Genomic DNA, 13,456 nt, shown 5'->3' on the forward strand with positions numbered 1-13,456 from the left:
GAATTCGAACCGCCGACCTTTTGGTCGGCAAGTCCTAGGCTCTGTGGTTTAACCCACAGCGCCACCCATGCCCCACTGTGTTTATATGCAGGTATAAAAAAATCAAATTTATGTTTGGACACAACGTTAAGAATTACATCACTTGCTCCACCTACGTTTTCCTCTGGTCCCACCCACCATTGGCACGTGGTCCCCAAACATTTCCCTACAAGAAGATGTGCCCCTTGGGCTAAAAGGTTCCCCACACATGGCTGAGCATGACATTCCAACAATTCCATTGTGTGGATTATTATTATCAGTGAATTATTAACAAGTAAACTAAAACTCTGCATGATGCAATAGAGTCACAGTCCGCTAAGACGTGGCTTCCCACACTATAAATTTTATCTCAAGTGACAATCAGTAATAATTAAAAGTCCACAGTCCTTTTTTCCTAGCCAAGCTTCAGAGCTTCATAAACTGCTTCATCCTCTTAAGAGGAATAAAAAAACAAAAAGGGTTGCAAAGTATAAAGAACAGAACTTCTACAAATACATTAGCAGGGAAATTGAAGTACCTGAAGGTATCATCAAAAAAAAATACCCTCACAATTTATAGCATACTTTTTTCAAAGACAACTTAAATGCTCACATCAATGAGAAATAATTGAGTGATAATTGTATGTTGACACTTATGGAAGCTTTACAAGCTTTTAAGAGAAAGTAGCTTTAAAGATTGACCAGGTTGTCCTATATATACTCCTCAGCTGTCTTTTATCCTGAGTTGTTTAGTTAACACCAGCTAACTGATTTGCCAGGAAAATGGCTACTCAAATTATTGTTAAGTGTGGTCACCTGAATCTAAAACACAATGCCCAATTATTTCAACAGAACATACAGACCCAACACTATTCAGATTACGGGAGAATATCCCACCTGCATGTGTGGGGCTCACTACTACCTAACTCCCAAGAAAGTTAGATGTTTAGGGGTCAGCAGAGAGAACTTCACCCTCAAGACCATTCTGCGAGACTGAGATAGCGAAAATTTGGACCGAGGTCTTCCCAGTCCCAGTCTGACACACAGTTCTACCTGGTATACAGAATACCTAAGGGAAGACAGGTGGTCAAGAGCTCATATGACAAGCCCTGAGCCAGGGCTCAGTCTCACTGAAATGGAACTTCAAATGGAACTAACTTGTACCCATCAGTTTTGCCACAACGTGGATGGGGATACACATGTCACTTTATATCCTGTGGAAAACAGTGCAAAGTACATTGATGTACATTCCCAATGAGATGTACATCCTAATGATCATATGGGGTGTTCATGTGATTTGTGCTCATATTCCTGATCCAGAAAGTGATATGGAATGTCTGTGTTGGAGTAAGCAAGCCCAGGAATGATCTGCTGGACACATTATATTATTAGAACAATTTTTCAAGCAGCCTGTTTTGTACTGAACGTGTGTTTAAATATTCAAAATACTAAAGGTAGCAAATGTCATTTCTTTCATAGTTACAAAATGCAAACTCCAAGTGTTTTATCCTAATGAATAAATGAGTTTGTCCTTTATGTATAAAATATAGTTTGTGTTTGTTGCACAATATTTTTTAATAATAGATGAATTTTAGGTTTGCTTCAACATATTCAATAAAGTGTGATTAATTTGGTTTTTAAAAAATGCAAACTAGACATTACTATATTACTTTGCAAAATGCACAGCTTGCAACATTATTGTCTCAGTGGGATCTTAAATTGAATTGTAAAATGTGTCTTATTTCCAGTTTGATTTATGTAAGAAATTGCAGCGGTGAATATCCTTTTTGAAATTCAGTGCTTCCCAACTTCAATTACGCTTACATACAACCACACACGTGTGCGTTATGTTGCAGAAAATGTTCAACATTTTGTGAATATCCAAGTGCTGACGGTCCAGGTGAATTTTGTGGATGCCCAAACCTAGATTATGTTTTCCCACTTTTCAGACACATACAAGTAAATTCTGAGTATCACATTCAGTTTAATTTACACTCAATGTATAGCTATCAGCTGTGCCAATAAAACTCAAATACTAAACTAATAACAGTACATATATTATACTAAAATATTCTAAATAAAATCTGCCCTAACCTTTACAGCTAAATATGCAAGTTATGTTGAGTGATTATTCCCACTGAGGCCTGCTCCTATCTTCATCCCACTCAGTTAATACTAGGCTTTCCTCATTATGGTGGAGAGCCACGATTATCTCATCACCCCCTGCCCCCAATCTTATAGGTCAGTAATCATCTGAAGCTACTACTCCTTTGAACCACAAAAAATAAGTATAAAAGATAAGGGATGTGCTTGAACTGAGCCTATGATACTCAAAATATTTGATGAATGTCGACAATCATGGGTGATCCTTCATTTTGGGAACATTTAGCTTTGAATAACAACATTCACCAGATTTTGGACCTTCACCCGAATATAGAAAAGTATGTCTTATCAACTTAGCCTGATTTGATATATCTTAAAGTAGCTTAGAATGAATGTCTGGATTCCCTTGCCTGTCTCCTACACATGCTATTTACATGTGTAATCAGTTTGTTATAAAGCTTTACAGATTTAGACTTTATATGTGTTCTGACTATGGGGGGGGGGGGGAGAGAGATGACGACACCTGCCACACACCCACAATCTTCAAAGAATGCCTTTCTTCAGTGAATTATCAATTTCTCTCCTTTTTTTTTAGGTTTTCCATTATGACAAATTAGATAACACATTTTTGACATGTTCTGTGATTTTATTGCGATATTCTAAGTAATTACCAAATCTCTTTTTCTCCCCAAAAAAGCTCTCCTGTGCCCTTAGAATTAATCTATGATAGCATTTAGCTTGGCTTTTTGAAGTAAATATCACTAGATAAAAAAGCCAGCTGGTCCTGAATAATGGGATACTTGAATGCATGTATTAGTGTTTGAAAATGAGAGCACAAATCTTCTAAAAAGATTAATTTCCATAAGAAAGATAGCTCACAGATCTACAAAAAGCATAAATTCAAAACATAATAAACTGGCAAGAGAGAAAGGTAGATTAAAGTAAAGGCAGTAACACCTTGTTACTGCAGCTGTTATATAGCACTGATTCTGTATCAACTGCAATTGGTAAGTACTGGAAGGCTGTTCAAAGCTTTTGACATAAAGCGACAGTCTGGAAGATATTGTGTGCCATACGTAATAATGTGGCTGGGGACTGTGGTTTTTTATATATAAATAATGTAACTCTCATTCTCAACAATCAGATCTTCAAGAGGAATCACAAAGAGGCTCAGAGCTCAGAGCCTCAGTATAACGTGAAGAGCAGAGCAACATTTTGTATGTTTATTAAAGATTTAGATTTGACAAGAGCTCTGCTTTATCACACTCCAAAAATACTACCATCACTACATAAAGCAACTTTTGCTGCCCTATGGAGTATACTTCTAATATCCTGTTTCAAAATAAGTTTCTTTGAATGGGTCTATAGTGCTGCTCACCCAGTGATTTTGACTATAATTAATGAAACAAATTTGCTGCTGGCCTTCAACAAAACACATGCAGATTCAAATTTTATTATCTATTTCTAAAGTCAGCAGGAGTTTCTGAATAAGGAGAGGAGGGACCCTATCTAACAAAAATATGCCATGCACCATTTGATATGTTTTAGTGAAAGCTAAGAGAGCATTTCTGTCTTAATCCTTAAAGTGCCACATGGAAGTAAGGCTACATGGTTTAAGCAAAACTTCTTTTTAAATAATACATCTATTAAAAAGATACAAGACATCTAATTCAATACAGTGGTACCTTGGGTTAAGTACTTAATTTGTTCTGGAGGTCCATTCTTAACCTGAAACTGTTCTTAACCTGAAGCACCACTTTAGCTAATGGGGCCTCCCACTGTTGCCGCACGATTTCTGTCCTCATCCTGAAGCAAAGTTCTTAACCCGAGGTACTATTTCTGGGTTAGCAAAGTCTGTAACCTGAAGCGTATGTAACTTGAAGTGTATGTAACCCAAGGTACCACTGTAGATAAAAATATCACAAGCTACAAGTTTATATAATGATAGCCGTTGCTAGTTAATTATACATGGCCTTTGGGATCCAATATTATCTCCATATTTAGTGCCCTACAGATATCCTAAGGGCTGCCCAAAACTTTGCTTTTGTGCTTATTCAGTGCAATCTTACATCCCTGCTAGCTCCACCTGCAATTCTTGTCCTCTCACTCTGAGGGGGTGATCACATCTATAACCATCACGTCTACATTCCAACCACAATATGAGACAAAGATCTAATGTAGTGGGTAATCCATTAATGGCCAGAGGCTAAATCATGTCCTCTAGCTGCAGGCTTAGAAAGATTCACACATCTGTGTTAGAATGACAAGGAAGCGTGGGAGATAGGAAGGGTTGCTACAGACTGCTTTAGAGAATGGCAGGTTTAGCTTAGAGACAAGTTACATTTGACATGGAAGACACTCCTCATGGCAATGCCTAAGAAGGAAAGCTAACAAATCCAAACCAAGATCAAGAGATGAGAACAAACTTATTTGTCACTGAACAAAAACTACACAAAGAAAAATGAAAACAAAATATTGTAAAACTATTGCTGCATTGTCTGTCCCTTGCTCCATCACACATCAGTCTTGCATCTTCTTGCCATACTATCCTCTGGAATACACTACCCTAGGAAGTGAGGAGCTCTAGCCTTCCACTAGAAAGGGGGAATGCATTAAGAAGTCTTCTTAGGACCTTGGAGACTGTATTAACTATCACCTGCTTTGCTTGCTAATGTCCAATTTTTGGTTAAGATGCTTGAGAAGGTGGTGGTTCATTTCCAAGCACAATTGGATGAAGTCAGTTAGACCGGACTGATTTCATGACCTTCATCTTGAGAGAGATAGGGTGTGTGCAAAAGCTGTTCATACTCCTGGACCTCTTAGGAGCTTTTGATATTATCAGCCATTGTATCCTGCTGCATCCACTCTGTTCGGTGGGAGCTGGGAAAATGGTGGTATCGTGGCTCTGCTCCTACCTTCAGGGTCAGTTTCAGAAATTTGCAATGGAAGGTGGGGAGACCCTTTGATCAACGCCATGGCACTTGTGATGTAGAGCTCTGCAATGTTTCATTTTGTCCCTCATGATCTCATCCATATGATGCATCTGGGTGAGGTCATCAAATGGTTTTTAGTGAGCTGAAGAGAAACCAGTCAGATAAGGCTATGTAGGTGCTGACTAGGTGTTTGGATTTAGTAATGGGGTGGATAAACACCAGTAACCTGAAGCTAAACGCAGACAAGATGGAGGTCCTGAGAGTTCATTTTCTGCATCTGGAAACTAGGTGTATAACCCATTCTGGATAGGCTTGAATTCCCCTTGAAGGACTAGTTACACAGTTTAGGAGGTACTTGTCATTTGACACTGTCACTATTTTTTTATTATTATTATTATTATTATTATTATTATTATTATTATTATCTTCACCACATATGGGTCTCAAAGCAGCTTACCAAAATTAAAACATATATTAAAGCACCAGAACAGTACGTATGGTGCAAAGGTCTCTTGAATATTTCCCAGTGCTACCTGGATATGCCAGCAGTAGCAGATTTGAGGGGAGGAATGCTCACTTGATCTCTAGTTGGTTGTGTTGCTGCCACTCTGAGAGGGAAGGATGAGGCAGCAGCAAAGTCAGTGCAATGCAAATGCACCCCTACCCTGCGCCCGCTACCTCCTGAGTTGGGTAGGGAGGTGGTACCACAAGGTATTTCCAGCAAAAGTGTATTCTGTGGTCTACTTCTGGAGAAGAAGCATGGATGCCATGTACACGTGGTAGCGTTTGTGCCATGGCTCCAGGTCCAAGCACCTCATGGCATTGGGCAACCGGCTGCCCAAGAACTACCAGCGGTTGACCCTGAAGAATGGGTTGCATTCACACATCATGACCTTCAACTATGTCATGGGTGATGTTCTGGGCTGCATATGCCGCCACCCCATCCCCTTTGGAGTTTGCTTTTAAGAATGATCAGATCATTTTAGCCATTGTGGGGACCTCCTCTGGTACCCAAAGGGAATATATGTAAGGAGCTAAATGTTTACCCAGCAGAAATTACCTACTTGAAGAAAAAGGCTGAAGTCAGCTGGGCCATGAATGGAATCACTAAAGGGATTATAAAAACAGTCCCTCGGAAATGCTCCAATTATGGTGAAGTTCATACGTTGCAATCTCCATGGCCTCTCTCCCAAAGCACTCATCAAACACCTTGAAGAGACAGAGGAAATGGAAGGCTATTTCCTAATTAACGGTACAAAAAAGGGGTCAGAATAGTGATTATGCCAAGGTGCAACTTTCTCCCTTGCAACGATAAAACCAAAATGGAAATCCAGAGGCCTTGGCTATGCAAAATGTGGTGTCTTGATACACTGTGCTAAAGATGAGCACATGGCATTTTCATTACCTTGAAAGGGGCTCAGAGGTGGTGAACTTCATTCATCAGAAAGACCATGCATCCGGTCTTACAAAAAAGATTGCGGAGGTGTGCTACATTTCCTTTGGCCTTCTGAATATTTATGCATACTTTCTCTATATCCTAACATGTACGTGAAGAAATCTACATTTTGAAAGGTGAAAATGTTGATTTTCACAAAGTAAGTGAATTTACTAGTAAGCAGATTTATAGAATAGCAAATGCTGTGTTTTATAATGTTGTAACCTGCCTAGGGACCTTCTGGTAATGAGGTGGGTAAGAAATATCCATTTTAATATGGTTATTGTTGTTGGTTTTCTATTGCTATTAGCAGTGATGTAACTGGGCAGAGGTCAGGTGAGCATCACCACCCTGCTCACCATCGGGTCCTTTATGCCAAGAATTGAATCTGGGACTCCTGTATGTGAAGCAGGTACTCTACAACTCAGCTATAGCCATTCCCTCCTATGCGATGGCACAATCATTTATTGTTTGTGATTTTGGTTGTTTGGATGTGGACATTATTTACTACTAATTATTTTATTATTTTGTTTGGCTGTTTCTATTATGCCCTGTATCCCACCCTGGTCACTACAGATGGGTGGGTTATAAATAATCTTAATAAACAAATAATATATGATGATGGCAACGTATTGCATAAGGATTCTAATTGTTGGTTCACTATTATCCATTAAAGAAAACTGCAATGGAAAATATAAACTATTAAGATTCATTTTATTATTTGTCATGTTAAAGAAAGTGAATACTTCTTACTTAATTTAATGATGGGATACTATCAACCACATTAAAAGAGATGCATATTCATAGTGTGTTAAATGCTGAAGTACATTTGTGTCATAAATATTATTCTAAAATCATACTGACCGGGGAAGGCACAAAATATTCATTTACAGTGCTGAACATCCAGAAGCATTCCGATTATAATTGTGATTCTCTTTGGGTTCTTCTATGAATAATACACAAAATGCTCATAGCAATTTTTATATAGTAACTTGAGGTTGTTTTTCCCCCAACCTTCTCCAAGAAAGCTGCTTTTAGTTAAAACATAAAGATGGTAGTTACAAGGTTTCTGCAAACATAACTGCTATTCCATTAAGGAAATGGCACAGCAAACAGTAAATAGTGCCCCCGAGGGAAATGTAAGTATTGATTTTATTACAATGTTGGTTGGTTTGTACTTGAAATTGTCAACTCTCATTTTAGGCTGTGCATTAAGTGTCCTTATAATAGCTTTAGAAAAGAGTAAATATTAATTAGAAAATATTGGTAATGCTTTTATATGTCTTGGGCTTACCGAACAATACAAATATTTTAAAAGAAAGAAAAGAGGGGCTGTTTGTAGCTAACAAAAAAAAGGGGGGGGAGCAACCCCGTAAACAGATTAATTGATTTATGGACTTGATACAGTACGAGCTGTAAGTAGAGGTTTCTACTGAATGTACTTATTTTTAGCAACAAGTGACGAAAAACAGTATGTATATTTGCTAACGGTGAAGCACTCTAGTAGCTAACAGCTTGTATCCATGGGCAATTCACCCTTATGAGAGCCAAGTGGGGAGCACATGAGGAGTACATGAGGTCACCAGTAGTCTCAAGATGATGGCTGGCCAGATAGAAAGGCATTTCTGGGAACTATCACCTTCACTGTAAACGTCCTTGCTGTGATTTGTGTCACTTCCATTTGTTGGTCACAGATTATGTCAGCTAGCAACTTCTCTGTAACCAGCAAACTACCAAATTTTTTAAATTTTTTTGCATTTGTTCTAGCAGACAAGTTCACAAAAAGTCTCAACACCAAACATCCTTTTGGTCAATCTGTGAGGGATTATGATGAAATAAGTGGCAAGTAAAAAAAAAAAAAAAAGGCATCAGTTAACTTTTACAACAGCATGGAAGTCTAAATGGTAGAGTGACTCTGAAATAATGTGGGCAGGTTTCGTTTTTCTGTTGCCACCAACAGCAATACATTATTACTACACAAAAAGACCTAAAAGCTAGACCACAAAAGGAAGGCATTCTACTGAGTCTACAAACCTCCGCCTCTATTTAAGCAAGAAGCCAACAAAACCTACATTTCCTCCGGCATGTTTAAGCAATAACAATTCACTACTGATCTCTCAAGGCGTCAGAGAGACGTGGGGTGGGGAAGGAGTATGAATTATCATCATTTGGTCACGTTAAATGAGAGGTACAAACTTTTGATTCTAGAAGGGGAGAGAAAACTTCACATGCAATAAAATAAAATGCAATTGCAACACTTCATATTTTAGCATAGAGAAGGGAAGGTAGTATTTAGCTCAACTGGAGATAGCATTAGTTAAAAGTAAATTGTTTACATAAGCACTTTCCAGATGCCAATCTTCTATCATTTAGGGGAAATGCTAGAATTCACACTAATCTCAGGGCATTTTTTAAACATATGAAGTTGTAGAGAAATCCTGCCCCAGCCCTCCAATAAGCTAAAACTTCCCCAGCAATAAAATACCCTTTTCAATTCTGTCATTCTCTTTCTGCAACCAGAAGACATGCTTCCTTTGCCCATCTGGTCCATCCTGTGCAAAGATGCTACTCAAGAAGGTGGTTTCTAGACATGCTGTTGAGGGAAGTGAGGGGCAGATGGGGGCTCATCAGCCTGGGAAGATAGCCCATCCAGAAGGAAAACTCTGATCCTAAACCTCTACTGCCTTGCAGGATATATTCAGAAGAAAAGGCTAAGGAGTAAAACCCTACACAAATCTGGAGTGGAGTCCCTGAGATGGTAGGAAGGTGCATTGTGTGCCTCCTTCCAGCAACTCCTGTAGCCAAGTTGGTGCCAAACATATTGCTCTGCTTTCCTTTGGACCACATCAGCAAGGCCAAGAGGGGCCTTGTGCCCTGCAGAAGTCACTTCACTACTGCTAACTCAGCGGTTTGACTTCACCCCTGGAGGCTCACTCCATTGTCTCTAGAGACAGATGCCAATATTCCTTCTGTCCAGTGCCTTTTTTATGCTTCTGAAATGTCTCGCATCCCATCTTTTGATATACACCCATTTAAGTTCTTTCTGTTGGAAGAACTTTTAAAATTATTATTACCTCCTCCAGAAGTCTATAAACAGGGCTGGGACAGCTAAGATGCAAGCTAAACATAAGGTTGTAATTCCTGTCTCTTTACTAGCACTGAGCAGGGCCCCTTTACTCCTCACTTCAAAAAAGTTGCCTCCCCCTTTTTAAAATTCATGATTAAATAGTTCTTCAAGCCAACTCAAGTAGAAAACTGGCATTTCCGGGAGAGGAATTCTAGCCACAACTTCTGTTTGGCATGGTAATTTTTGCCTGTAGAAGGACTCTTTTTGCATGGATATGAAGATACAGAGTTACTACCTCAATGGGAACTAAAGACAGATTGGGTTTAGCCCAAGACCTATGAAAAGCAGAAACATAAACTAGATTAGTTTTCATAAACTGTTTTTTGGGATGGAGGGGTGGGGGGGGGAGGCAAAATTCAAAAGGACACTTCTAACCACACAAAAGACACTCTTAACCTTCTGTTACACAATAAAAGCAATACCATGGCAAATGTATTATAACATTAAATGTGGTTTAAAGAAATTTAGCACTTACATCTAACTGCCTTTTTCCTACTGAAAATCCATTTTGTTGAGTGTCCTAGCAACATAAAAATGATTCAGTTATGCCCAAATTATGAATTATAAATAAAAACAAACACAACATCTGTGAAGCGTAGTCTACGCATGCAAGAACTTTGTTCAGTTGTTACAACCAGTTTAATAACAGAAGTTATCATTTAAATGGCACACATCAAATGTTCAGAGTCTTATATACATTGTATCAGCAACCTTTACAGCATCCTGCAGAACGCTTATTATTATTGAAAATGAGAGGCTCAGGCTAATAGAGAAAAAGCAGATCTCTTGAAGGCTACCTGTGGCATCACATTTTTTAATTATCACACCTAGGATGTTTTGACTGTGCAACAAAAAACATATAGTGAGAATGTGATAAGGCTGTAGGTATACAGCTATACTTGACCAGAGTTTTCGACACGTCTGGTGCACGTAATGGACATGGAACGGGGAGGCATCATAGTTGAAAACCCAGTCCCAAATCTGTACCATTCTGTTCACTGGGAGGTTTGAAAACACCTCTGCACATTCATACAAAGGACCCTTTCCCATGCTTTTGGGAAATTTGCTTCTCCAGAGTTCCTAAACTTGTGAACAGTCATCTGCACATATAATGGTACAGCAGATATCTTCAAACCTAATAAATGTGTAGTTAATTGCTGGTGATTTATTACTTCTTTTGCTTCAAATGCAAAGTGGAAATAGAATATATTTTCCTACTGCTTAACCTTTTTAAAACTTCTTTAACAGCTGTCGGATGTATAAAATCAGAAAATAAAAATGCATCTAACAAATCAAGTCTTTTCCTAATTACATTGTTTTAGAAAAGTACTGACGATCGCTCTCTATGTGAATTAAAGCAGCACTCAGTTGGTGCTTTATTATCTTTTCAAGAAAATGATTTATTGTATGTAGCTGGAAAGCAAGAATATGGAAATGACATTTTCTGTGTTATTCCGGCAGCCTTGTCATCCATTTGGTGCTATCCACAAGACGAAAATTAGCAGTACAGTTCTGGCATACCTAAAGAAGCCCAGACACAAACTGGATCCCCCACGTTTTGCCATGTTTCTTTACCATCTAACACTGTGATGTGGAACCTCCAGCCTGCAAGCCAGAAGAGCCCCTCCAAGCCTTTCTCTCCGGCCCCCAAGACTCTCCCCAGTTCATGACCCCCATCAAATGCTTTTGCCTGTATAGAATGAGTCCTTGAATTGTAACGTTTGATTCTGGCATGGCTGAAATGCAGTCTGCTGTACATAGGGAAGGGGCCTATCCCTTGCTACCTACCTACCTTTGCTTCTGGTCCCATCAACCACTGTCATTCGATTCCTAGAAGGCTGCCCAGAAGGAAGAGGAAGTTTTCTCAGCTTGGAAAAGTTTCCTCACCACTGCTCCAACAGAAATGCTCCTCTTAGGGGTTCCAGTCACCAACCCTGAACTCCTTTGGGATACAATCAGTTTTTAGGAGTTCAGGCAGACCAGCTCTCCCCTCCCAGTTTTCATTTTTTATTTATTTTGAGAGTGACACTCTACATTCCAAGGCTCTGAGAGATCACTGAACATGCTTGGACCACCTGGAGATAGTTAGATGATAGATGGGCTGTATTTTATTTTAATTTATATACTTCTGCATATCTGGGAAGTCCCCCAAGTGTGTAGAAACCAATACTTTATTTGTAGGCGGAGCCATCTTGTTTATCAAGTGATAAGTACTAGACCACCTGCATAGCTGTCAACTTTTCCCTTTTCTTGTGAGGAATCCTATTCGGAATAAGGGAATTTCCCTTAAAAAAAGGGAAACGTTGACAGCTATTCACCTGAGTTAACTATTATTGAATCTGAATGATTTCAATAGACTTAATCTCAGGCAAATCGTTCAGGATTGTAGAAAATTCCACAAGCCCCAACTAGCAGCTATTTCATGACACCCAAAATCTGCTGCCTGAAGGGGCCACCTCACCCTGCCTAATGGTAAGGACCATGGTGCTCCTGAATACTCTTTTGAAAAGAAAAAGAAAGAAAGCAATCTTTCTGTTGTATACAATGAGTAGTAGCAACTGAGAATAAAAATGCCTTGCCCTCTTGAGAATTACAAAAGCCAGTGTTAGCTCCAGGGTATCAGAAGCTCTTGGGCAAAGGAGCCTCAGTAAGCTCTCTTAACTTGCAAGAGGTGAGGACTTGCAAGCTGAAAATAGCGTAGAGACTATTTGCAAAGTCAGAATGATGGTGCTATTTGGATAGTGGGCTCTCGGGCCGCATAGCATGTGAGAAACTGCTTTAGCTCGCCATTCTCTGGAGCACGCCCTGGTGTGAATTTTGCATTATAATATATAACAGTTGCATTTTTAACCAACCGAGTATATGGAGAAAAAAATGGAAAATTGTTTTGCAATTAATTTTCTGTTAGTGGGTCAGGCCAGAGGATAATCTTATATTATTAAAAATATTATTGTTTTTAAAAATATACATAAGTATAAAAAGCTACTATTGTGTCTATGCTTCTTGGCTGAAAATAGTAGGGAAACCTACTATTTTGCATTAATCACTAGGATGAAATCAACTGCATTTACAAGTGTCCTGATAACAATGCTTTTTCCCCATAATGAGATGACCTTCTTTTCTCCTTAACCCTTTTCTCAGCCAAACCACCTACCTCAACTTTGCCTTCTGTTTCTCTAATCTTCAATTATTTATGTTTTCTTCATGCTGCTCTGTCCGCCATGGGAGCAAAATTGTGTTTGGTGAAATATAGAGCTAATTATACCATGAACCCCAGCAACAAAAAAGACACAGCAGATGTTACTTCAGACGTGCTAACAGTGCCTGTGCTTAGTGCACACACAACAGAAGGATTCGACAAGGATCTGAAAACAATATATGATAAAGGCAGCTTAAGCATGCAAAATATTTTAAACAGAAAATCAAAGAAATAATGTCAGCCTGCATTTCTCCAAAGCACTTACTGTGCTGGTCCCCAGAGCTACTATATTCAACATGGATTTTGCATTTCTCTGTAATATAAATATGTGGGGTTTATACTCTCATGATCTGAGAGGAGGGATTTGCAACAGTGGCTAATGACATAAAAATTGCTTCAAATCCTGATATTTAACTCAGCCTTTCTTCTTTGTAATTAGCTACATTATCTATTTAAGCAGTGAAGTATATTTAATTGTGTTTTTTTTTTAAATGTGGGGCCTATTTTAATTTTCTTCCAAATATTCTAAATAAATAACTTTAGTCTGGGTAGTCCAAATAATCTAAGGAATTAATCCTCAAAAGGTGAATTGGAACAGTAAATAATATCAAGTCGAAGAAGTCTGTTGCTTTCATGATTTCT

At 38.7% G+C, this 13,456-nt stretch overlaps 1 protein-coding gene across 11 annotated transcripts in view; it reads right to left on the reverse strand.

Annotated features, from left to right (window-relative positions):
- DACH1 (dachshund family transcription factor 1) overlaps positions 1–13,456 on the reverse strand; it is a 352,878-nt gene that overhangs the window by 121,694 nt on the left and 217,728 nt on the right. For 2 of the 11 annotated variants that reach the window (XM_083737816.1, XM_083737818.1), the window contains exon 4: positions 10,091–10,135. The exons of the other annotated variants lie outside the window; for them this stretch is intronic. In XM_083737816.1, coding sequence (XP_083593942.1) covers positions 10,091–10,135 — 45 coding nt within the window. The remainder of the gene's footprint in view (positions 1–10,090; positions 10,136–13,456) is intronic. 11 annotated transcript variants of the gene reach the window in all.

The sequence above is a fragment of the Podarcis gaigeae genome (genome assembly GCF_964106915.1).
Source record: "Podarcis gaigeae genome assembly, chromosome: 4".
Lineage (NCBI taxonomy): Eukaryota > Metazoa > Chordata > Lepidosauria > Squamata > Lacertidae > Podarcis > Podarcis gaigeae.